The 27,435-nt window shown below is 38.9% G+C and overlaps 1 protein-coding gene across 3 annotated transcripts in view; it reads right to left on the reverse strand.

Annotated features, from left to right (window-relative positions):
• Positions 1 to 20,219, reverse strand: part of LOC149199303 (pentatricopeptide repeat-containing protein At2g13600-like) — a 55,916-nt gene extending 35,697 nt beyond the window's left edge. For all 3 annotated transcript variants that reach the window (XM_089402372.1, XM_089402373.1, XM_089402374.1), the window contains exon 1: positions 17,820 to 20,219. In XM_089402372.1, coding sequence (XP_089258498.1) covers positions 18,008 to 19,981 — 1,974 coding nt within the window. In that variant the 5' untranslated portion in view covers positions 19,982 to 20,219 and the 3' untranslated portion in view covers positions 17,820 to 18,007. The remainder of the gene's footprint in view (positions 1 to 17,819) is intronic.
• Between the last annotated feature and the right edge of the window lie 7,216 nt (positions 20,220 to 27,435).

Consider the following 27,435-nt stretch of genomic DNA (forward strand, 5'->3'; position numbering starts at 1 on the left):
GGGAAAGAATGGGGAGACCTGCGCTACAGTGGTCTCCGATCCAGTTAAGGATGGCGAATCAACAGAAAATCATCCCAATGGGGAGGTTGCAAGGGGTAACAGTTGACATCGAAGGCGCGAGCGCACTGGCAAATTTTGAAGTAATAGAGATTGTGGATGATAGCAATCCCTACCCCGTGCTCCTTGGGATTGATTGGGCCACTGACATGAATGGGGTAATCAACCTGAAGAAGCAAAAGATGATATTTGAGAAGAAATTGCTCCTTGAGAAGAAATTGCTTCGCGTAGTGGTGCCACTGGATCCTGCGGAAAGACCGCGTTATACAAAACTGGTCCACGATTATAAAAGTGATGACGATTTGGACCAGATTTACAAGATAGCTGCGCGAGACCAAGATTGGGTGAATCCGATAGCAGACAGACGTATTGCATGGGACCGCAAGAGTTCCTACACATCAGATTCGGATGAAGAACTAGAGCACTGGCAGAACCGGCTGCATGAAGTCTCTACGCTGCGCTGTAATATGATGACCAAGTCATTGTGTTGTGTATCATCAGAGGTAAGAAATTTGCCTCACTATGACGGGTTCACTGACGTTGATCGCTTTTTGGATGCATTCTAAAGAGAAGTGCCAGAGAAACATCGCTTCCAAGCATTACATTAGGCGTTACGCACTACAATCACAAGATGGTGGGGTACACACAAGGACAGTTTTGAGGATTGGCGCGAATATAGAAGGATGATGAGGATACGCTTTGGCCACCCGAAGGTACGGCTAACAGAAAAGTATGACGGGGGAAATGATCCACGCAATCATTTGGCCAAATGGACTGAAGTATATGGAGCGAAGCCTCAGCTAGAGTGGGTCCATCTATTTTGTCATAGCTTGGATGTTATAACAATGAACTGGTACTTGGAGACAGAACTTTGTCATGGCACCGAAGAATGGGATGTTTTGCGCCAAGGATTTTTGATGACGTTCAGTTTTGAGGATGGATTTGAATCTATCGATGAAGCGTTGCAGGAGGTGAAGACAAACATCTTTAGGATACCGCAGGATCCTCTAGACCTGATTCAACCTGATTGGACTACCGAGTTGAGCCACGCGCTGGAGTGTTATAATGTCATAGTGGAAGAAGACAAAGACCCGAGAAAGATTAATATCCCGGAGATTGAAGGTCACCGCGGAGTTGAAGGACCACAACTAGAGAACCCCGACATAACAAAGCCGCTCAGAACTAGACAGGTGAACATTGGCACGGAGGCAGAGCTGAAGTTTGCAAAGATTGGGGACTATTGGAACGACGCAACAATAGGTAAGCCGAATTGCTCCACAAATATCAAGACTTGTTCCCCACGAAGTTTTCTGATCTGAAAGGAATAATAGGAGACTTGGGTGTCATGAAGATCACCCTAAAACTAGACGTGAAACCTGTGAAACAAAGACCTTACTGCCTCAATCCGAAGTATAAGGAAAGGGTCCGCGTTGAGTTAGATAAGATGCTCGCGGCGGGTATTATTGAACCGGTGGAAGAATTTGATTGGGTAAGCCCAATAGTGGTTCAGGAAAAGAAGCAGAAAGAAAGAAATAAGGATATGCATAGATCTCAGGAAGTTGAATGATGCCTGCGTGCATGATCCCTTCCCAACCCCGTTCACCGATGAGGTCTTGGATAATGTTGGCGGCCAAGAAGCGTATTCGTTCACTAATGGGTTCTCTGGGTACCATCAAATCAAGATCGCGCCAGAGGATAGAAGTAAGACGACCTTTGCAATTGAATGGGGATGCTTCCAGTATACGATGATGCCTTTTGGGCTGAAGAACGCGTCGACGATCTTTTCGCGCGTAGTCATCGTGGCGTTCAAGGATTTTATTCATAAATTTCTGGAAGTATACTTTGATGATTGGACAATGTTCGAACTAGTGAAGCGCCATGTGGCAAGTCTACACTTGATGCTAGATACATGCCGGAGGTACCAGATCGCGCTCAATCTGAAGAAATGTTTGTTTTGTGTCCCTTTTGGGATCTTGCTGGGCCATGTGGTATGCAGACAAGGCTTGATGGTAGACCTAGCTAAGATCGCGGTCATAATCAATTTGGAGGCGCCAAGGAGTGTGAAACAACTGCGCGCAACACTGGGGCATACGAGATACTATAGGAAATTCATCAAGAGCTATGCCCAGATTACCGCACCGATGGAAAAATTGTTAAAAAAGGATGTTACATTCTGTTGGAATGAAGAATGCTAGAAGAGCTTGGATGTGCTGAAGGAGAAGATAGTCACCACGCTGATCCTAGTCTTCTCGGATTGGAAGGAATTTCATGTGCATGTGGACGCATCATGTATTGCGTTGGGAGCAGTACTGACACAGGCCGGTGAAGGGGACTTGGATCATCCTATAGCGTTTGCAAGTAGGAAGTTGTCCAAAGCGGAGAAAAATTATTCCACAACAGAGCGCGAAGGCTTAGCTATGGTGTACGCACTCCAGAAGTTTAGGCACTATTTGTTGGGCGGACACTTTAAGATGTATACGGACCATTCCACATTGAAATACCTGGTCAACAAGCCTGTGTTGGGGGGAAAGATATGCAGGTGGCTGTTGTTGTTCCAAGAGTATGATTTTGAAGTTATTGTGAAACCAAGACGCTTGAATGTTGGACCGGATCATCTGTCGCGCATCGAAACGGGAGAGGAACTTACTAATTTGGAGGGGCTACCTGACGCGTAGCTCTTTGCAGTGCGCATCGCAGACAGTCACTTTGAAGATATTATACACTTCTTGACGACAGGTACGGCTTCGGAAGGATATACAAGCCAACAGAAGAAGGAACTGGTGGTGCGCACAGCAGACTTTTCTATCATTGCAGGGCACTTGTACAAAATGGGATCAGATGAAATATTGTGATGTTATGTGCCAGAGTTTGAACGAAACAGCATCCTCGTTGAGGCTCATGATGGAGCCGCGGGAGGTCATTATGCAGGAAAAGCAACAGCGCAGAAGATTCTACGCACTGGGTTATGGTGGCCGACCTTGCATAAGGATTCAAAAGCGTATTGTAGGGCATGCAACGCATGCCAAAGGACAGGCAGACCCTCGCGCAAGGATGAGTTGCTGCTGAATCCGCAGATATCACTACAACCCTTCGAGAAGTGGGTGATTGACTTTGTAGGACCAATTCAGCCTCCAGGGAAGAAGACAAGTGCGCAATACATCATCACCGCGACTGAATATTTAACCAGATGGGCAGAGGCGCAGCCTGTGAAAGACTATATGAGCGCGACAGCAACAAAATTTATCTTTGAGTACGTGCTGACAAGGTTCGGTTGTCCAAAAATCCTAATGAGCGATCACAGTACACACTTTCTCAATGAGACGATCAGCATGATGACGGAGGAGTTTCAGGTTTACCATTATAAGAGCACACCCTATCATCCACAAGCTAATGGGACGATGGAAGCGTTTAATAAAATATTGGAGAGCACGCTCACAAAGGTTTGCAATGCTCAAAGAAACGACTGGGATGTTCGCATACCCACAGTGCTATGGGCTTATAGAACGACTTGCAAGAAGTTGACTGGACAAACGTCGTTCAGACTGGTTTATGGCGTGGAAGCTGTGATGCCGATGGAGTACATTGTACCTAGTCTGCGCATAGTGGCATTCACAGGAATGGCGGATCACAGAGCCCTGGAGGAGAGGCTCGCGCAGCTAACAAAGCTTGAAGAAGATAGATTTCTAGCTGGATTCCATCAACAGGTTCAAAAGGAGCGTGAAAAGGCATGGCACGATCGACACATCAAAGTGCACCTTCAAGGTAAATGATCTGGTTTTGTTATATGACAACAAGTTTGATAAATTTCCAGGGAAATTTAGGATGCATTGGCTGGGGCCCTATGTCATCAAGGAGATTACCGATGGTGGAGCAGTTTAGTTGGTGAAATTGAATGGAGAACCATTCCCAGGATAGGTGAATGGCAGTCGATTGAAGCCATACACCAGCGATCCAGCTAGATGACTACATGATGACAGCATAGTCTTAGCGCTCCAGGCCGGTAGAAGGAGGCGCGAGACTACAAACTAAACTACCTGGGTAGGGGAGTTGCGCGGTTGGGGAATTGCGCGGACTGAAGGAATGTCAAAGTGTCAGCAGAAACGCGCAGGGAGCTGCGCTATCCAAGAACGGACCACGCAAGGCAGCCGGAAAGTGACCATTATGGTCACTGTTCATGACTTGACAGTGGGAAAACGGCCAAATGGAGCAGGGGGCGGCATTTAAGTCGGAATTTAAGGGCAAGATCTGTGAAAATCTGCCGCCAATCTAGCATTTATGAATGAGTTATGGGGGGAATGGTCGGATTTGAATTCGAAAATGCCTATAAATTACAGGTGGCTGCCCAGTGAAAAACACTTGGCATTTTGAGAATTGAGGTATTAAGCTCTCAGGCGCATATGAACCTTGAGATCTTTGAAGCCCTGATAGCGAGTTCAGTGTTTGAGAAGTTGCCAATAGAGACGCAGGTGTTGTTGTCTAGCATTATGTCGATGCCCGCAGAAACCGTGTGTAGGAGAAGCAATGGCAGCTGAAGGAACTACCCCGGAGGTAGTAATGGCAGCTGAGGGAGCTGCCCTGGAGGTTGAAAGCATCGAAGTACCGGCAAAAGTGCCTAAATCCCCGAGGACACCCAGGCCGAGGCCTACACCGACCAAGGAGGGTCCAAAATCAAAGAAGGATAAGCAGAAAGCGCAACAGTCGGTGCGCGCATCACCCAGAAAGCACCCACAGACGAGAAATCCCACCGCGCAGGAGAAGGGCAAGGTGATTGACCTAGAGCCTGAAGCCGATGTTGAAGAACTCCATGTGGGTGTGGATGACATTGATATGGAGGGGGCGGAGGACATTGATGTGGAGGGGTTTGACCCCATTTCTAAACTGCCCGAGTACATTCCTCCGCACAAAGGCAAGACAAAGGTTCCGAAGGATATTGATGAAAGTAAGGTCACACTGCACACACCCTTACTACTGGACCAAATCGTCTTTGAAGGACCATGCCTGCGAGCATCCCCCTTTTAAAATTGGAGGACTGGGATTTGGCTAATGCGGAACGTTTTCCCCATTTAGCGACGGACCAACTCATGCACCGCGTCTTCTACAAAGACTCTGGTGTGACCACGCTGGAGCCAAGAAAGTGGGTGAAAGGGGTGGATAAGGCGGGTCTGTTAAACATGCTGTGGGTGCCACATTACAACCGCACACCCATAACCATGGTAGTGATCAAGTAGCTGTTGTGCTTGGTGCACGATGGGTGTCTGTGGCTAGAAGAGTCGATACCCATCACTGACATGCTAATCCATAGGATCACTTGGTTGTCGCACTCGGGAGAAAATCCAGCCATGGCATTTGGCGGAAAGACAGGCGAGCGTGACCTCGCTGAAGCAATGAAGGACAAATTCAAACTCACTAAGAAGTCATGCGGCTACGCCATCACAAGTATAACTGACCCCGCGGTCAAAGTAGCAACACAAATCTTGGCAGGAAAGATTATGTGAAAGTGTCGCACAAACGAAGTGTCGGCACCAGTAGTAGCCTTAGCGGCCCAGTGCGCAGAGGGTGTACAATTTAACTGGGCGCGCTACCTCTGCGGAGAGTTCCTCGCAAACTGCAAAGAGGCGCAGGATCATAGCAAAACATTCCACTATGCCTAGTTGTTGCTATCCATAGTGCTGGTTGCATGGGAGTTACCAGAGGATAGCTAATTTCCTCCAGTCGCGCTCGACCTACCAGAAGCAACGAAGTTCGCTTCGCTATGGGCTACGAAGGACCCTCAAAGGATCAAGGACAGCAAGGTCTTTTGGATCTTGATGGAGATGAATATCCATATGGCCATCAACCGCAAACCACAGCTACGTCAACCGTTTTTGAGAAGCCGCAAGAGTATGTGGAGTTCAAGGCCGACTTGCACCGGGTCTCGATACGCGCACGAAAGATCCTGAGCAGAAATGGTATGACCTGCCATACCTGGCCACAGATGACGCGATTACAGCGGTCCTCAACCGCTGGCCGGTAGATTGGCGCACTACCTCGGACTTGACAGCTGGGTCTAGCAAGACCGCAACACAGCAGAAAAAGGAAGAGGCCAAGCTAAAGATGGAACAGTTGGCCGCAAAGAGAAAAAAGGAGGTTGAGGACAAGGCCAAGGCAAAGCGCGCCGCCAAGAAGTAGACGGGAGGACAGGTGGAAGAAGAGAAGCGCGGCTCTGACAGGAGTCAGAAGTCGCCTTCTTCGGAGACAAAGGAGGAGGACCAGCAGTTGGACCAGGGAGGAGCGAAACGAGAGACTACTCTAGTCCGCGTTAAGCGCAATAGAGATCCAAAGAAGGTAGGGTCGTGAAAGAAGTCTAAGGCCAGCAAGACGTTTCTCGATCCGATCACCTTAACAGAAGGTGATTTAAATGATATCGATGATGCAGTAAGGGATGCCACCGCGGAACTACTGCAGCAGTTCGAGCTACAATAGAAGCAGGCCTTGGGTGCCATTCAGACGGGTCTGCGTGAGCTGCAGATCCAGGTGTCGTAGGTCTAGACCAGCGTGGGACGAAGCAGCGCGGCGTCAACTAGTTTGGCGCCCGGCACATTGGAAGCAGCAGGGATGGTGCGCACACTGGATCCCTGGGCAATAATGTTGTCGGAGGGAGCGCTAACCACAGAGACTAAAGCTGACAGGCCCATTGTTAGCGCCCTCAAAGGAATTGGGCTCAATTTGGCCGCGCTTCCCAGTGAGGCGCTTCACAATTTGCAGGATGGCGTGATCGCGGAACTTCGGGCCCGCAAACAGTGCGCGTTACAGGTAATCAGTGAACAGAAAGTCAACAACGCTTAGATGACTATACAAAGAGATTCCACTATTAACCTCGTCAAAGCCATCACAGACAAAAATGAGCGCACGGCCAAGGTAGTGGCTGAGGCATGCAGGTCTGTCCCAGAGCTGGCCATTCCTGATGATGAGCCAGTAGATGTGCAGATTTAGAAGCTCGTTGTCGGAGTGCGCAACGCTAGAACAGAGTTGGCGAAGGTTCAGTTTGACCTAAACCTCAAGATTGCAAAACTACAGTTGAAGGCCCAACCTTCAACCTTGCCAGAAGTCAAAGAGCAGCGCAAGACAACTATGAAAGACACCGTGGCAGTAGTGAACAACGCAGTGAAGGAGTGCACCGCGCTCTTCGAGTAGGCGCTCGAAGTGGTTACCAATTTGCAGGAGGATCCCACCTTGCAAAGGTTGGAAACAAAGGCCTGAGAGCTGCAACAAAGATATGATGAAGTCAAAGCGACGGCGCGCACCATCGCCCTTACGCAGAGGCTAGCAAAATTGCAGGAGGCAAAGGTACTAAAGGAGCAGGTGGATGCAGCGCAGCGCAAAGAGAGTGTCCTCAAGGCCAGAATAGGGCCTTGGCTTGATGAAGCCTATGCGCTCACCACCACCATCGAAGGAAAGCTAGCTGGTCTGCAGGCGACTCAGCAGAAGATACAGTTAGATAGTACAGGGCCAGTGACGGAGCAGCTGGTTGAGGAGATGAAGTAGGCGGCAACACAGTGCACTGTCAAAGTTGCAGTAGTCCAAGTGGAGTTGGGAGGTCTTTGCAACAAGATCTCCGCGCCAGTCGAGTGACTTGAGGGCGAGTCACCATGTTTGTGTTGGGGGCCTGTTGGGAATGGGTCCCCTGGGGTCAATTTTGGGGTTAAAAACCCAAGTTTTGGGGCAGAAAGCCCAAATTTTGTATAAAGAAATGTAAAGTCTCTGCATTTTGTGATCGCGGAGCGTGAAGATATCAAGAGTCAAAAAGGGTTTCCGCCCTTAGTTTAGATAGGTTGTGTCGACTTGATGAGATCCGCCCTTGGTCTGCAGACCATGGGATTGTATAAAAAGGAGGTCTTAGAGGAGTCTAAGATAGTGGAAGAGGATAGATAGAGTCATTGATGAGTCTGTAAAGAGCTAAGAGTGAGAGTCTTAGCGTAGGAAAGAGGCTTTGCAGCTGAGTGCGCAGAGGCCTAGGGTAGAAGTCTGCAGTTGAGTGCGCAAACCCCTACAGCTGTGTGCAGGGTAGTTAGAGTCTGTACTAGAAATCTGGATCATCAATAAAGAAGAGTATTCTGAAATTACTGTGTATTTTACTTCTGTCAATTGCATGTGATTATGTTATGTTAAGCATTGGGTTTATGTTTTATTGCTAATTTGATGCGCGAATCTATATGTTTTCCTTTGTTATATGAACGCAAGTAGAGATATCTGTTTACGCAAAGATAATCCTAATTGCATGATAGAATTGACAAACACTTAAGATAATTCGGGAAACTATACAGCAAAGTAGTCACAGAAGCATGTAAGTGTCTAAATCACTTGTTAGGGTTACGCAAAGGACGATCGGAGGCCTTCGTGGAGGTTCTGAAAGCGAAGGTAGAGTTAAGGTGTAGAACCGACATCACAACCATCTCTAGGTGCAGAAACTTGGTTCCTGCATCCCCCCATACTGTTTCAGGTGAGACTTTAGTCCGCACTCCGCGGTCTGATGCCGAAAGGGCCAGTAGTGTAGGGATTTGCTTGGATGATTAACGTTGAACCAGGGTTGAGGCCCATCAAGCCAACAATGCATGTACAAAAGGCTTAGGTCAACCAATATGAACTCAATAATGGTCCCTAAAAACACACAATCAAGAAATTACACAACATTGTAGTAAACTACCTTATAAAATGAGAAATTGCAGCAATACACTAGTTTATAACAGCAAAAATAAACTGCCCTAGAATCTATGATAATGAAGTGAAAAATAAGGGCAATGATAATAGTAAAATAGATACTTAATCGCAACCAATTTTATGTGGTAAAAAGGCACATAATGTTAGTTTTTGTAGCATCTGATGTGTTATAGCCACGAAATTTGGTGGAGAGGCTAGAATACACGAGATCTCCAAAACCCAGAAATCATTTCTGGAAATTCCACTTAGAGATGACTTAATTAGATTATTAACCAATTTTTAAATGTTTCGTAAATCTAAACTTAGGAAAACTGGTTAATTATTCAGAGTTAATTAACTGAAGGTGAGAATAGTCTAGAAACTCACACGAATCGACTTCAATATGATCCTAGCGCTTGATTAAGATTTAATATTGGTCATTGGAGTCGTAACAAAGGATTATAGGAAGAAGTCGATGGGCACTTGGAGAATACATACCAGCAGTTTGATTTCCTTGGCATATCGATTTCCAGAGAGCAGCAATAGTTGTCGGAGAGCCAGAAATCGAAGCAAAGACAGTTAGGAGCAGGGACAGTGATCCGAAGGAAGTTTTCCAGATCCGGAGAGGCAACAGCAGGTGATAGAAGTGATCCACGCAAAAGTAATGCAATTTCCAGAGGCCGGGAAAGTCTTCTAGGGGGCCGAAGAGTCACTTCCAACAGCAGAGGTGTTGAAAAGTGTAACTAGGTTCGGTCTTCATAATGACATGTGTAATTGTGATTTTATGTAATTGATGAAAAGAAAAAATAAAATTATTATTGTAATGCTTGTCTCATGGGTTTCATGAGCAAGGAATTTTATTTTAGTAATAGCTCCCATTGTGAGCCTTTAGGTTTTGTCATCTAGTCATAAAAGTCAAATTGAGTCAATGTCATGTATGAAGGACCCTTCTTGGGCATGTTACATTTTGTATGAGTCATTAGATAAGTATAAATAGCCCTCCAAGACAAGCACAAGCATCTCCCTTCAAGTCGGCTTCAAAAGGAATAATAATATCTCTCCAAATGACACATCGGCCTAGCTGGATGACAAGTCGGCTTATTATGAGGCTACAACAACTATAAATAGGGCAGCATGTCCACATTTCAGAGCAAGAATTTCGGTGCAGGTCTGAAGTTTGTAAGTGATGCGAAGATCAGCAAAAGGGTCAAGGAAGGTAGCCTATAACCAGCGAGTGAAAGAAGAAGAAGATCAAACCAATTTCAGATCTATTTTGGGCTCTATCTTGTCACACGTGCGAAGTAAAGAGGCAGCTTTTGTTGCAGAAGTAACCGAGAGTATTGCTGGAGGATTCAAGGTTGGCAAGGTCACTTAAGAAGTTGAAGTCATCAAGTCGAAGTATGTGAGGGAGTCTCCCCTCCAAGAGAAGTGATGACAAGGTATAGAAGTTGGTTATCATACTTCTCACATGCTACAAGTAGGACCGAAATAAACTGCAGGTCTGAAGTCGAAGGATGTCGAGGTTGAAGGGTAGTCGAGAAGAAGGAAGGAGCAGAAGTTTGACTAGTATTGACTTGGGCACAAAGGAAAAGAAATGGAAGGGAACTTGTGTCTTGGTCTTGGAGAGGCAAATAGGTCAAGGGTCTTGGTCTTGGTATTTGTCAATTGGAATCACTATAAGAAGAAGAATTTGTTCGGGTTTTCCTCTCAAGAGTGAGAGGTTTTGGCCCTGGCTAATAGCCTATATTTTGTCTCTTGTCTCTTTATGGTTTATGCACTGGTAGTTGTTTGATGAAGAAAAACATTATAATAAAATAATTAAAAGAAGATCCTAATCAAGAAGTAAAGAGCATTCGCAAGCAGTTACTAATAGAAAAGAAATCACTTGATCTCGATGCCCTAGATTTCTCAACATGGAATCAAAGCAAAGGTGCCTAAGTCAAGGAAGGGCATCTTATTAAGGGACACTCAAGGATCAAATATCGAGGAAGGAATCAAAGCGAAGATCATCTTGAAGTCAAGATCTACAGAGGAAGCATCATAACCCTAGATCAAAGAAGTCTACAAAGAAGTATTGAGATCATCATCAAGAAAAGAAGGCCAAAACCCTACATCTACTCAAGTTGAAGTGATCTACAAATCAAGACATCACCATCAAGGATCCAAAGAAATCTCACTCTTTGTGGGATGAAGGATCATTCTTGATGAACACTACCTTCATTAAGGAGAAGTTTTCTATTCTCTATATCATCATCAACATCAAAGAAACAGCAAGGAGGAACATCATATCAAGTAAGTATATTTATTTCCACATTTGAATCTATCAAAATGTCCTTTCGCGAGAAAAGCAACAAATTGGTTGGGGCTTCAAACTATCTTGCATGGAAGAAAATGACAGATCTGAATTTCATTGAAAATGAGGTGATGGAACATGTTAAAGGATCTATCGCAAAACCAGGAAAGGAAGATGCTCAAGCTCTTCAAAGTATATGAAAGGGAAAGTGAGGGCTCAAAGGATTCTCATAGAACCCATCAAGGATCCCCTCATCCCATATGTATCCAAATTCGAAACTTCAAAAGAAATAGAGTTGTATTCTGTAAGCACTGCTGGAGCAGTCATCTCATTAAGGCAAGAACTCTACAAACTGAAGATATCAAGGGAAGATGGAATAGCCTCATACTTTATGAGGATATCTGAAATTCGAGATAAACTACAAGCTCGAAGAGTAGGGTAACTTTACTTCAAGTATATATGGGAAGAAAGAAACTACTCGATTTCAAGATCTATGGACACTATGCAAAATTGAAGAATCTAAACTAAAGGCCAAATCTGATGTGGGAGCAAGTGAGCAAAATCAAGCTTATGCTACAATGACAAGGAAAAAGGGTGGAAAATCTGGTTCTCGGAAAAAGAAAAGGGACATGGCTAAGATTCAATGCTATGGGTGTCAAGAATATGGGCACTACAAAAGAGATTGTCCTAAGATCAAAAGGGACAATAACAAAAGAGAAAGAAAAGAAGCTCATATCGCCGACGAATTGGAGGAAGCTTAAAAGAAGAAGTCCAAAAAGGAAGATGTAATAGATCTCCATTGTTGAGATAGTCTTCCTCACATAAGTTCTTTTCAAGTTCCTAAGCCTTCTATTGTAAGATATGGCTATCATGATTCATTAAGTAAAATAATGGGATGTGTTGACCACTGGAATGACACCTGATGATTATATGAAAGACTCCATGGCCAAGAATGATCCAAAGGACACTTGTACCATCAAATATCATCAACCAACAAAGTTTTTTAACTCTACTTCTATCTTCTGATCATCTTTCTTGTACCCAAATTCCACACCTTGCGGGGAATTGTAATAAGTGATACTAGTAATAATGAGTTTTGAGTCGGTAACAGGCCTAAGATGTTGGGACTCGATCAACAAACGAGTACATCTTGGAATGTTTTTCTTACCTGGTTAATTATCCCTTCTTTTTCAAAGGCAGATAATTTTCTAGGTGTTTTCACTCACTTTTTACCCCAAAGCTATGTCACACAATTCGGATTCGTGTTTGAGTTCGGAAGCGATTAAGTTCAATTCAAATTCGAATTTTCGATGAGATTCGTATGAGGTTCGACATTAAATTCGACTATATATATTTTTCAACATATATATACATATATATGACATAAAATAATAAAAAATCAAAATCAATCAATAAAACTATATGAGTAAGAATTCTTAATACTTATTAGTAAACATACATGAATAACTTAATCATAATAGCATCTAATTATCAATGACATTAGTTACATACACCATTGCAGTTTGCAAATACAAAAAGAAATGGCATAATTTGCAATCTCCGAAATTTAAAAGAAAAGAATATGTATAATGCCAAATACTTGTAATCTCGGAAAAAATCACATAATTAAAACATGATCAGAATTTAAACATACAAATTACAATAGAACTATATTGCAAAATCATGGAGAAATCACAAGCCACAAATCATGACCACGATTCATTTCACGCTCCAAGCGGTGAGGACAAGCAGCGTCTATAAATTGAATTCGGGAAATTGTATAGAATACAACACACAACAACAACACTAAGCACAATAGAGCGAGTACACTCAAACTGAAGTTGGCTTGTGAAAATCTATCGACAACCATTGTAAATAAAGCCAAACCAGTGGCCAGCGTGGGAAACTAATTGGCGAGAAGCGGAACAAGAGAAAACCATGTGTTGCCCATGGTTATTTTCATAGATCTTAAAACAACTAACAAAAACAGCCCAGACTTTAACCTTGAACCCCAAAAAAATTTTAAAAATTATAAAATTTGGCTTCAGGTTTGTCTTTAGGTTCGCCTTCAAGTTCGAATTTGTTTAGGTTCGAATTTGAGGTTCGACTATCAGATTCGTTGAACCTGAACGAATTTGAACTTCTTTTTTGGGTTCGCCGAATTTCGAACCTCAAGGTTCAAATTCGGCGAACCCTGTGACATAGTCCCAAAGTCGGGGTGACGGTTTGAAGGTTGAGCCCCTAACACATCTTAGTGTCTAGATTCGATGTATATTACCATACTAAATCACATAAAAAATTTCGTGGAATTTGGTTAGGTTTAGGTAGTCATTTTTTAATTTTTTAGATTTCTCGCAGGTCAAAAATTGCAAATAAAATTGTATTTAAATTGTAATAAGTGTAGTCTAAATAAGTTGTATGCGGTACAAAGTGTAGTCTAAAGAAATTGTATGGGGTATGAGTAATAAAAATTACACCTTTCACCCTCAACTTTCTACTATGACACACTTTGAGGGGTTAATAATGTGTTTTGGACCCTCAAATCCCACATTTCCTAAGTTTAGTGGAAATTGTAGCTTTTAATTAGGCTAGAATTAAATAAAAATAAATTATTTCATATGACAAAATGACTTGGAAATTATCATAAGTCAAAGAATTGAGTCAACGGACATGTAGAAGATGACTAAGCACACTACATCATAAATACACCAGTATTTCATAAAATCAAATTTCCCAGAGATAAAGCAGCAATTGCAAATGTGGAAAATCGACCAATTTATTAGAGGAGCTCATGCACTGAAGGAATATTCTATGGTATATTTGGACTGAAGATTAGGTGGGGCCTCATATCTCACAATTATCTCAGATTCTTCTACTCATAGCACTCCACTCTTGAGGATTACGAGTTTCACTTGGCCATACTACGAGTTGCACATGGAGGAATCACATAGTTCTTAGGGACCTACGCAGAGCTACCTTGGGATCATCTACATATGTAGAATCACTTAATTCGAGTTTGTATTTATTGACTGGAGTTATCACGGTACTTGGATTCACTCATGGATGAGTTATGGAATTCGATTTCCCTTGATGTGCACATATGGAATTCGATTTTGCTCTGGTGTCTCTATCTTCTCCACATCGAACTTGACTTTTCTTTCCTTGGGATTTGCTCCAAGTTCAGTTCTCACATGCATTTTTCCTTGGGATTTGCTCCCAACACTCTATATAATGAGGTTATGTGCTCTCATATGTATCATGTAATACAAGCTATTGTGCTTGAGAAGACTCGCGGGATTGTATTCACTACTTGCAATATAATACAATAGTCTTTGGGGTAAAGCGTGATGGTGTTCTTCTCCGTGCATATGTGGTAAATTCTTGACTTTTTGTTATGCTTCTATTTATTTCCTCATGTCATTATTTCTTTCATGCTCGTTTCAAGTTATATTAGTATACAGCTATCTCATATTAGCATAAGAATTAATTATTTTCTTCAAGAAAAGAAATCTTCTGGTGGATAATAGATGTATCTCTAGGAATTCCTTCCACTGCACCTTATTTAATTTCATGTCGATTTAATGATTTGTGGTCAAGTTTTGTAGATGAATCATTATTTGGTCAAGCTTTTCAAGTGTGTGGGGAAATTTTTGGAGAAATCAACCCATTCTTGAAAAATATTCAAGGAGAACCCGCATGTTTTGAATTCCAAAGTCTCATCTATATCTTATTTGTGTTTTGTAGGGATTCTTTCAAGTTTCTTAAAGTTTTTCTTTATTGCATCAAATGATCAAACTTGGAAAACTTTATTTTTACGTATTGTACTTCATTTATCAATATCTGGCTATTTCAAAGAGTTATGTCATGGCTAGTCAATGAGGGGAGTTTGTTCATACTCTTTGGCCTAGCCTCTTGTAGATTATTTCTGTAACATACTTTGTAGTTATCTTGAGCTAACATTTGTTGTTGTAGATTGTTTCTAATCTGTCCTCTTACAGCTACTTGTGGGATTCATCATCAAAAAATTACTTTTAACTTTGTATACAGGACCTTGGAGCTCAGATTTAGTGATTACTTCCACCTTTAGGCTGAATTCATCTTGGATAAGGCCACGTTCTTCTTGAGGGAGGCCGAGTTCATTTTGGCCATCTCTTTCTCTCTTTTGGTCGTGGCCATAGAAGAGGCTTATCTTCTCTTCTTCAAAAAAAATATGCATTTTGTTGAGCCTATGGGCCTCAAATTGTAGAAATTTTCAGCGAGGTTCGATGTCAATTTGTTAAGACTTTCTTTGGATTTCATAGAAGACTTCATTGTCTTTTTCTTCTTGTAACAATTAATAAAATTTCTGATTTTGGGAACGTGGGTTTTACCCATTGGTATCCATATCTCTCCACCTTTTGGAGGGGCTTGGTGGTTTGACTATGTTGGTTTATTTCATTTTGCATGCATATCATCTAATTGAGAAATTAACACAACATGCATCACACTCATTTTGCATGCACTTCAATTTAATTTACTAAATGTTTTAAATCCATAACAGGTTTAGATTTTTTGCATCCAACCACTTTTTACTTGATCTTATTTGGTTTAAACATAGTTCCAAGTTTATTTATGCTTCACCATTAAACACATTTTACATGCATCAAGTATTTAGACAAATTTTCTCTATTGACTCCTCATTGTGAGATCCAAATATTTGGGCGAGGATGAAGTCTAAGGACTAGAGTTCAATTATAACTTTGCCTTAGCACTAATTAATAAAATGAACCAAGAACAACATTCCATCACATTTGTTTTGTTTGCAAAGTTCTTAAATTTCTTGCTATCTTGATGGTTTAAAGTCTCACATGCAAATCTTATTTCTAGAGACACTTTGAATGCAAACATTGTACTCTATTTTAATTTTGCAACAGGTTTAATTTTCTTGTACATGAAAATTGGCTTATCTTTTGGTTTAATTGCATATTGTCATGAATGGTTGATTTCACTTTCAAGTACTATTATTTTGGGGTTGCAAACTTAATTGCATGTTGTCATCTTGGTCTAACATTTGAATTATTTTTATCATCTCATTCTCACACGTACATTTCTAATTGTGTCTTTTTGAGCAAGATAGTTTCCATGCTTTGATTTGTCGACTTATTCATCTTAAAAGCATCTATAGTATCTTGTGCTAACAATTTATTGTTTCACTTTTCAAGATTACTTTGGCTTTCCATTTGAAAGCATTTCACTTCATTTTAAGCAAATACAATTTCATTTCTTAAAGAGCAATACTTTGAAGGCACTGGTTGTTTATGTATTTCATGCTTATCTTATGTATTGATGGTTATTGTTCGTATCAATTTTTGCTTATAAATCTTTAGAAGTAATATATTTAACTCTAACAACTCTTCTAGAAACTCATATCACTTTTAACTTAACTTTTCATCAGGGACCACCCCCTTTAGCTAACCTAGGAGATAGCTCAAACGGAGAGAGTCAGGATTAGTTTGACAGTCTCTTCTCTGAGTTTCCTGCCACCAACCACACCTTGTAGGGTTGAAGGCTTTTCTCACTAACTTGTAGGTAGGTGTAGGCGGTAGGGTCAACAAGATGCATCAAGGCATCATGGAAGCATCGAAAGCAAGAGCTCGAGACATCATAGAGACGCATGAAAGATGGTTAGAATCTATGGGAGTCAAGGATATAACTCTTGGGAATCTAATTAAAAACATAATTGACAAGGTCATCTAGTATAAGGTTCATCATACATCTATAAAAAGGAAACCTCTGTTGATGGGGATACTTTAGATCCTCAAGATTCTCTAATGGAATCTTCATTGAAAGGTTCACTGATCATGAGGGGAAGCAAGTGTTTCATCAAAAATTCCAAACTTGTGGAATTCATGGGATGATGCTACGCTGACATAAAAGGAGAAGCAAATAATGTTACAATGCAAATATGTATATCTTGACAATAATCAAAACTATATTTTGACATATAAATTCTGCATAAATTTTGAGTTCTGAATTCTATTAGGCTAGTTGACATTACACCCAGCATAGATTACCTTATATTATCAGAAAAATTACAACTCAAGGATTTGATCCATTTCAGCACTTGATAGATCTAAAAGTAACATGGACCTGCGTTGGTGTATCGACTTCTTCATATTAAATGACATAAATATTTACATCTCAGAAAAATCTGATCCCTCTTGACATTTGATAGCTGTGGGTTTCAAAGGGATCTACACTCATTTATTTATTTTTAAATATTGTCACAATTGTACATACAGGACAACATCTATGTCATACTGGACTATAGAGCACTTCATTACTCTCAATGCAACTAAAGACTAAACACACATGGAAACTTAAAAAGTATTTGAGAGTTTTAGAATAAGTGATTGACCCAATGTATAAGCACTAATAAAAACAATACTACCTATGGTTGGGTAGACAAGTAGAGCAGAAATTATAAACGTTCAAAATTAATTTAAAAAATTGTTTGACTTGTTTCAATTGATTGCCCAAAGATGCAAAATTCTTCCAATAGTTATAAAGCTTAGGCCACTTTGACCTCAACCTCACCTACTTGTGCAAGAACGATAAGTTAAGCATGGAAATTTCCACATTTTGATTGTTGCAATATTCCAGATAACTGCAAAAAGCTTTAAAAAAATGTTGTCCAAAATTTGAAAAAAAATAAGGTAGGTTTTACATCCCTTGTGCAATTTCAAATATGAAATGAGACGACTTAGTGCAACTTCTCAAATAAAAAGGTTTATCAGGATAGAGATACTTCTACCTGAATGCATTGGAAAATGCCCCATAGCAGTCGTAAGTTGTTGGCTGAGGTGCCCAGGATATGTGATCTTTCTACTTGTGCATGTCATGCAACTTGAACCTTGCCTATCATGCATAACCTGCCTCCTTTTCCTCTTCCAATTAGTCCAACCGTGCAGTAACCTAGTGGATACGAGTGTTTGATTCTGGTCATGTGAGAAAACCATAAACCTGGTTTTTGACTTCCGTCCAGCTGCTTCCTGGTATCTTTATTACTCTCATGTCATTCATCATTTTGCGCACTCTTTTTACATCGTCCCACCTACCAACTTCTGCGTAGATGTTGGACAACATGATATAACGAGCAGCATTTTCAGGGTCTGTCTCAAAAAGGCGTCCTGCTACATGTTCTCCTAGATCAACATTAGAATGAATACGGCATGCAAGAAGCAAAGAACCCCACACAGCAGCATCTGGTTTTATTGGCATTTTGTTTATCAAATTGTGTGCCTCATCCAACAGTCCGGCTCGACCAAGAAGGTCAACCATGCAGCTATAGTGCTCCAGTCCAGGTTGCATGTTATAATCTCGACTCATACAATTAAGATATTGCCAGCCATCATTTACCAACCCTGCATGGCAGCATGCAGACAAAACACCAATAAAGGTGACATGGTTTGGTTTCACATGGGAGTTCCTCATATGTTCAAACAGCTTGAGAGCCTTCTTTCCTTGACCATGTATGGCATATCCTACAATCATGGCAGTCCATGAAACAACATTTCGCCTAGGCATTTTGTCAAATACTCCGCATGCATCCTCTAGGCACCCACATTTGGCATACATATCTATAAGGGCATTCCCCACAATCGTAACAGATTGAACTTCATTTCTAATTATGTCTTCATGTACTCCTTTGCCAAGATTAAGAGCCGATAGGTTTGCGCATACAGGAAGAATGCTAACAAAGGTAACGGAGTTTGCCTTTGGACCTTTCCGTTGCATTTGTCTAAATAGCTCCAGAGCTTCGTCCAATAGACCATTCATAGCATACCCTGATATGAGTGCACTCCATGAGATAACATTTTGCTGGGGCATTTTGTGAAAAAGCTCCCGGGCTTCATGAACATATCCATTTTGTGCATATGCAGTGATCATGGCAGTCCAACAGACCTCATTTCTTACTGGCATTTCTTGAAAGAGTTTGAACGCTTCATCAACATAACCACTCTGAGCATATCCAGTGATCATGGCTGTCCAAGAGATCACATTTCTTTCGGGCATTATCTGAAATAGCTTCAGTGCATCATCAACATACCCACTATGAGCATATCCAGAAAGCATTGTATTCCATGAGACAACATTCCGTTCGGGCATTTTATCAAATACTTTACGTGCATCTTCTATGCTTCCAGATTTGATGTACATGTCTATCAGAGCGCTCGCCACAAAAATATTAAACTGAAATCCACCAAGGATTATGGTTCGGTGGATCTCCTCCCCATGTCTCAGAGCCGCCAAGTCTGCACATGCTGGGAGGACGCCACTGAAAGTGAAGTGATCCGGCTGTATACCTGTTGTTTGCATTTGGCATAACAATGATAAAGCCTCTTCACTAAATCCTTGATTGGCATAAACTCCAATCATAGCGTTCCACGAGACCACGTTCCGTTGAGGCATTTTGTCAAACAATTGGCGAGCTTCATTCAAACACCCGCTCTTGGCATACATTATCATAAGTTTGGTTTCTAAAAAGGTATCAGGTTCGAAGCCGGTCTGAAGGATATGTGCATGGACAAGCTTGCCCTCCAGACAGGCTGTTCCATTGATGCAGCCCTGCAGGAGAGAAGCGTAAGTTGAGAAATGTGGGTAGTCCATCCGCTGTAAAAGGTGGAATGCCTCTCTCAGTCGGTCATTCTTACAAAGTTTTATGACATCCCCTTCCCTAATGATTTGGTTTGCATGGCATTCTTGTTGGGAACATTTGCCACTGCCACAGATATACTGTGGAATACTGACGGCTTTGGGTTCTAACGACGAAAGAGCCTTAGTATTACTCTCATTCCCCAAAAATGCAAATACTTTTGCAACTGGCTTTGCTGATTCTCTGCTCCATGTGAAGGCTCTCATGTAAAAGCTTGGGAATCCAGAATTGGGGTGTGTGCATTGTGTGGCAACGCACATTACACCGATGTTGAAGCTGGAACGTAAACGGAATTGGTATTGGTATTGCTCGAGCTCTGCTTGGCACTTCGAATACTAAAGCTTTGGCGATCTGTTTTGGCATTTTCATGATACTAGAATTGGACTGCAAACAAGCATAGGATGGACATGGATTGACTTTACAATAGCGTTCAGCTTCGTCACAGGGAGGTCATTGTGCCAGAGATTACGGTCAGTTAACCCGAAATTAATAAATAATTAGCACAGCCATATAAGTCGGCTGACAAAGGCTACTACGTTCAATTTTATATATCATTTCCCATTAAAACTAAAATCACAATAACTAACGAAAAAACTAACAATTTATCAAAATAATATTTAAAACTTTAAGAATTATCAAATATATATATATTCTCATTCCATTTCTGCATCTCCAATGAGTAAACTAAAAACCCTTAATGCCCAAAAAAAAATTATTAATTATTAATTTATGAAAATTATAATTAAAAATATATAAATTATTGATTTATGAAAATTATAATAATAATAAAAAAGACCAAGCAAGCAAACAAACTTACTTTTCTTTTAATTCTTTCTCTATTTTAAATGAAAAATAAAATTAATTAATTACAATAAATAAATGGAAATATGTAAAATTATTTATTAATAATATTATTATTTAAAAGTCAATTCTCTATCTCCAACCTATACAAATTTCTCTCCACATTCTCATTAAGTGATCATTAAATATTTAATACATACAGAAAGGAGTATTTAATAGAGAGAGAAGTGGAATTAAATTCGTGAGTGAATGAATGAATGAAATTTTAACGTTTACGAGATTTGTTATAGTCTATGGGACCATAGCTTCTCTGCTTTTTGCATTTTGCAATTCAATCTTCTTATTATTCAAATTAATGATGAGCTGACCTAATCTTATAACAATCCCTTCACTGAAAAGACAATGTCAAGGAATCGAGTTAACATATTGTTGTAATTGTCTCTGATGTCTCTGTAAACATCACATTCCAAAATGAAATGTTTTTCCGATTCCACTGCTCCAAATGTGCAAAAAGTACACACTCGCTCTTCCCAAGCTTCTTTAGGTCTTTTCCACCAACCTGTTTCGCACCGTAATTGATGCGAGTTAGTTCTTAATTGAGCAATAAGAATCTTTGCTCTCCATGGAATGCTAGCTCCAATGTACTCTTTTAGTTGGAGATCACACGTGGGGTTGAATTCTTAAACATAGTACCTCTTTCTACCCAACTCTTTTCTTCATATATGCTTACGAAACTTCTCCATAACATAACTCTTCAAAAAACATTGTTATAGGTGTTGCGGAAGGGGTTGTTGCTATCTATTCAAGGAAAATATTATTTAGCAAGTACTAACTTACGCATTGGATATATGCATGCTCATATGATATGTTGAGTAATATTTACAAAGCAATTGGTTGTTTAATACAGTACCAATGACATGCAAAAGTATGCCCATACATCCAGCCATGCCAAGATTTTCGGAGACCGTGAATCTTCTCATTTTCAATTTGAAAACCTCGAGGTTATTAACCCACAGACGTCAAAGATTCAATCCACATTTGCCTGCATCTTTGACCTCTCATCATGCTTTGAATTTTCATTTGCCATGGCTCCCCTAACGATGGAATGTTATTGAATATCAAGAAATCGTGTATTTGAATTCCTTCATATGCAATAAAGTAATTTGTGGCTTTTCCTTGGTTTAGTTAGATTCTCTCTGAAACTGTGGGTGAATTTCAGACTCCACGAGTACCATAATGTTTCGAGCTAGCAAGTGCCATAAGGTCTAAAGAAGCTTGTCGATTAGTTGTTTTTATTTTTTTTTAACAAAAGAACTGTGATAATTAGAAGAAGAAAAATTTGTGTATCGTGAATGTTACCCTGGAACAGGGAAAATTTAAGGAACTAATATTTGTAGGTAGTCTAATATTCCATGTTTTTCCCAAAAAAAAGATTCATCAATTTCCATTTCTCTAAAAATGAATTAGCCCAAAATTTAAAATATAAAATTATTTTACCTTAAAATGACCAATATTATATATTGTCTAATATAAAATAATTAGAAATCTAAACATTTTTACAAAATTATCATCAAACATTTTAAAATTTGGATGTAAGATTTGTCAAGGTTGCTAAACTTTAAGATAAACTTCCATCTTTCAAATTTTCCCTGCCTTTCAGTGCCTTCTCCAACCTGAAAATATATAATCTTTCGGTAAAAATCACATCATCAGAGTTTTATCGACGCATTGGTTCATCGTCAGTACAAGATGAAGAACAAGATCTTGGCACCAAGTTAAATAGATGAAAAAAAACAAAAAAAAAAACCATTATAATATAATGGTTAGATTTGAGTAAATAAATAATATTATAATCAATAATATTTTCATATAAAGAAAACCGTTAGAGTTGACTAAATAAATAATATTTTAATATAAAGAAATAATTGCTACAATATAATTGTTAATATTGAATTAAAGAAAAATAATTAATTAAAAGGAAAATTTTAATGAATATCTAAACATAAAAAGAAAAATAATATTTAGGTCAAACCTAAATAATCAAAACAATCAAATAATTAATAAAATAAAAATAATATTTGGTTCAAACTTAAATATTCAAAACAATTAATTCTAAAAACTTAAAAATAAATAAAAATAATAAATAATCAAACTTAAATAAAAATATTTGGGTCAAACCTAAATCATCAAAACACTAAAATAAAAATAATATTTAAGTCAAACTTAAATAATCGAAAAAATTAATTTTAAAAACTTAAAAATAATAAATAGTCAAACTTAAAAAATAAGTAAATAATAATTAAATACATAATTCAATAATGAAAAAAATAATTAGTAGTCAAGATAAAAATACAAATAAATAATAAAAACTAGGAAATTAGAAATATATATGTATATATACTTAAGAAGAAATGGCAGAGAATCAAGAAAATGCTAATTTTCAAGTCATCGTCTCTATTCAGATTGCTTGGCCTCCTTTCAATCTCTATAGCTTCCCTAAACTTACAGTGATGGAAATGATTTATCTTAGCAATGACTCGAGCATCTTCAATGCAGATGTGGTGTTTTGTCTTTTCTGCATGTTCTGTTAATGCTGAGGAGCGGGTCCTCCCATGTTTGATGTTTACCGCATGTTCATGAATCCTTTGATTTATTGAGCAACGAGTTTCACCAACATATGGTGTTCCACATGAATAAGGAATTACATAAACACATTTCATATTCTTAAGGTCCACAGGGTCTTTTTCAGATCTTAGGGAACTTTGAATAGTATTAAGGGGCCTAAAGGTTGATGGAACCTTGTGCTTTATTAGGATCATTGCATTCTTGTCAATGGTCCCTTGTATAAAAGGAAGGTGTACCCCAGAAAACCAATCATTGGGTTCTTTTTTAATCTTGGAACCCTTGCCAACCTTAAGGAAAGCCCTAAGACATTGGAGCTTATTATAACCATTATTTTTTAAAACCTTGAGGAGATGGGTTTTCTCATCTTCAAGATGACTTTCATCAGAAACTCTAAATGCACAAGTGGCTAAAGTGTTGAGAACACCCAACTTTTGAGCAAGGAAATGATGGGACTTAGCGTGAAGATACTACTCTGTGTGAATTTTCTTCCGAAAAACCTAATGTGAGAATGATCCATTGTCCTTCTTTGAAATGAGGACTTTAAGAAAAGTAAGGCTCTCATTGATTTCTCATTCCATAGTAAACTTTATGAAGTTAGATTGATTATCAAGATGATGGAGAAAGAGATCAAACTTAACCCGACCATGAGGCCAAATGATGCAGGTGTCATCCAGAAATTTCTTCCAAAGCTTTGGATTCAAAGTCCTCCATGAACATATTAGCTACAACAGGGGAAAGGGGTGAGCCCATGGCAACACCACACGTTTGTTCATAGAATTCCCCTTCAAAGTTGAAGAAAGTAGAGGTAAGACAAATCTCAACCAATTTAGCAGTATCAGGATCTGTGATATGGTTGATGACCTCAATGGCCTCATTGATGGGGATATTAGTGTAAAGGGAGACCACATCAAAACTCACAAGAAAATCCCCAGGCTCAAACCTTATACCCTTTAACTCATTGACAAACGATGAAGAGTCTTTGACAAAGGACTATGTAAGGCCAACAAGGGGTTTTAGCTTTTGGGCTAAATACTTTGCTAGAAGATAGGTTGGCCCTCCTATAGTGTTGACAATGGGTCTTAGGGGAGCCCCCTCCTTATGGATCTTGGGAAGACCATAGATCCTAGGAGTGATAGGGTTACTCTCGATGAGTCTATGGCTCAAGGAGCTAACAGTGCTACTAGATTTTATAGCTAGAGCCATTTTTTTAGAGATCTTCTTTAAGGGATTCTTATTAAGTTTTCTATAGCTTCCACTGTTACAAAGGTGATCCAACCTTCTTTTTTTAAGTTTTACCATTTATTATTTTATTTATTTTTAAGTTTTTAGAATTAATTGTTTCGATTATTCAAGTTTGACCTAAATATTATTATTTTTTTAGTGTTTTGATTATTTATGTTTGACACAAATATTTTTATTCAAGTTTCACCATTTATTATTTTTATTTATTTTTAATTTTTTAGAATTAATTGTTTTGATTATTTAGGTTTGACCCAAATATTATTTTTATATTATTATATTGATTTTATTAATTGCTTTATTGTTTTGGTTATTTAGGTTTGACCTAAATATTATTTTTCTTTTTATTTTTAGATATTCATTAAAATTTTCTTTTTGATTAATTATTTTCCTTAATTCAATATTAACAATTATATTCTAACAATTATTTCTTTATATTAAAATATTATTTATTTGGTCAAATCTAACTATTTTCTTTGTATGAAAATATTATTTATTTAGTCATATATAACTCTTATTAAAAAAAAATCTCTTCATCTATTTAACTTGATGCCAAGATCTTGTTCTTCATCTTGTCCTGACGATGAACCACACTGGATGGTTCGAAACGCATCGACAAAACTCTAATGATGTGATTTTTACCGAAAGTTTTCTTACTTTTCATAATATGGATCACAAAAGCCTAAATTCAAATATATAATCTATTTCAATTTTTGCGTGTGCATCTTGCCTTTCACTCCATAATTATTCAAATTATTCGTTTGCAATTGTATCCTATAGATAATGAGGAGAACTTGTTTGAGAGTATATGTCTATGTCTAGGTAGGCATATTAGTTTTATTGAAGAGTCAGTGCAAGAACATTTACTTTGTATATGTGAGAAGGGCTTAAGGGAAGGAAAACGATTTATGATGAAATTGATTATTCAGTGGAAAGCCTGCAAACAAAGTGGATCTATGTATCTTGAAGAAGTGAAGAAGGGAAAGTTTATGTGTGGAAAATTAACCTGGGAGATGACGAAAAAGGATTTATAAAATCTTGTAGGAACTGTGTGGAGCAATCAGAACCTCATCAAGCGAAAATGATCCCATGAAGTAGGGTTATCAATTGGAGACTTTGATTCATTTGTTGGAGCAAAGGATCAAAGTGATATGGCAATGATCACATAATATAAGCAACACCATAGTTGGAGAAAATGACTTCAAAGAAAGCATGTTTAAGTGTCCAAGGAGAAAACCTAATAAGGGAAGTGGAACAGTGAGAGAATAGCGACCATTGGATCTAGAAGTGGACGAAGGAGATCGGTCATTGAACAAAAGGTATGAAACTCCAATTTTATTATTAGCCACTGATTTATCTTGATCAACAAACTAGAGTAAGCATAAGTTCTTTCATTAAAATGCTTAGTCTTTTGTTTATATGTGTGCCTTTTACTTTATATAAGGACTTTTATTAAGTTTGATCGGGAATAGGGAAATGATAGACATGGATGCCCATTTAGAGTCCTCAGCATGTCAATTGAATTGATGATTAATGGATGATTCTTTGTAAAAGTGAACCATATACACAACTTCCAAACTACTAAGTTCGATCTCAAGGAAAATGGATTATAAGTTTGATAATGAGCATTGAAATCATTCAAAGGATCATTATTAGAGTGATAATCAAAGTTACTGTATTTGAAAGAAGCCCCCTGTCAACTATTTGGAAGCTCGTTCTTCATATTATTGAGTATGGAATATGTTAAAGGATCAAATCCATAGTTACATGGATTTAGACATGAGGGAGTAAAATATTGGGACAAGTGCTCAAGGAGAGGACCAAAGCATTATTACATTTCCATGTAAAAGACTATTTTCCTAAGTTAATACACCAACGGTTAAGTTGAAACGTAGGTAAATGGACTAATGAGAAGAAGTAAGATGATGAGTGGAAGGAGAGAGAATGATTGATGAGATAATGAGTGCTCACACAAATTCTATTATTTTTCATATTTGGTAAAGCATATAAAATTGGTGAAGGTATTTAGAGGTGCAAATTGGAAATTGAGTTGGTATAGTATTGGTAGATGATAATAGGGTTAACACTAGAGTTGGGAAGGCACCATATTTAGCAGAGTGGTCAAATAGTTGTCGAGTTTTCTAATTGTGGGATCAAGGTCGAGAGGTTGTCAGAATTGAAGGAAAAGTGTTTACATTTTAAGGGGTGTCCAATCAAAGTTGCATTTGGTGGTGTTGTCAATTGTGCAATATTTGGACATATGCATTGAGTATGCAATATCTCGACATATGCATTAAGTGTGGTCACAAATATATTGAGATTAGAGTGAGTGCATATGTAAGCACTTGTGCATAGATACTCCAAGTCATATGGTTTTGATCATATGAGGATCATATTGAATGTGACCATATGTGGATCACTTTTTGAAATGAACATATATATGTATTTTTTAAGCCTTCTAGTTTTAGCAATGGTTTATGGGCCTAAAGGTTGTGGTCCTATCTGAACCGCAGATTTGTGATGAATGATTTCAACAGATTAATTGTTTTTCCTGCATTAAAAAGTAGGAGTAATTTCTTAATAAGTAATCTAAATAATATTTTTCTTTTGATTTCTTAATCAGTGATCTAAATAGTAATCTTCCACTGTAATGTCCTTTAAAAAAAATAAAAAATTACTAACAATAAGATAACTAAACATTAATTTGTTTTGTATAATGAATAACATGTAATCCTTTAGTTAAAGTTTTAATTATGATGACAATAAGTGAAAAGTATGAATTAAAGTTTTATGCCAATTCTTTTGTATAATCCTTTTTATCCATTGATGTTTTACATTTCCCCCTCTTCATTTTGCGAGAGCTTCTTGGTACAACTAGAATATATCATTGAGCCTTCTTATGTGATTTTTCCGAATAACTCTTGAGCTCCATTGGTGGCCAGGTTATACAATTTATATGGTTGATTAAAGTTGGGCATACAGTTCCAAACTAAATTATAACTCCACAAGCTTAGCAACTAGATCAAAATTGGATTCGAGATGCACATCC

Source organism: Pinus tabuliformis, chromosome 2_1, assembly GCF_031772625.1.
Source record: "Pinus tabuliformis cultivar Carrire ecotype Pingquan chromosome 2_1, CPIR1, whole genome shotgun sequence".
NCBI classification, from domain to species: Eukaryota; Viridiplantae; Streptophyta; class Pinopsida; order Pinales; family Pinaceae; genus Pinus; species Pinus tabuliformis.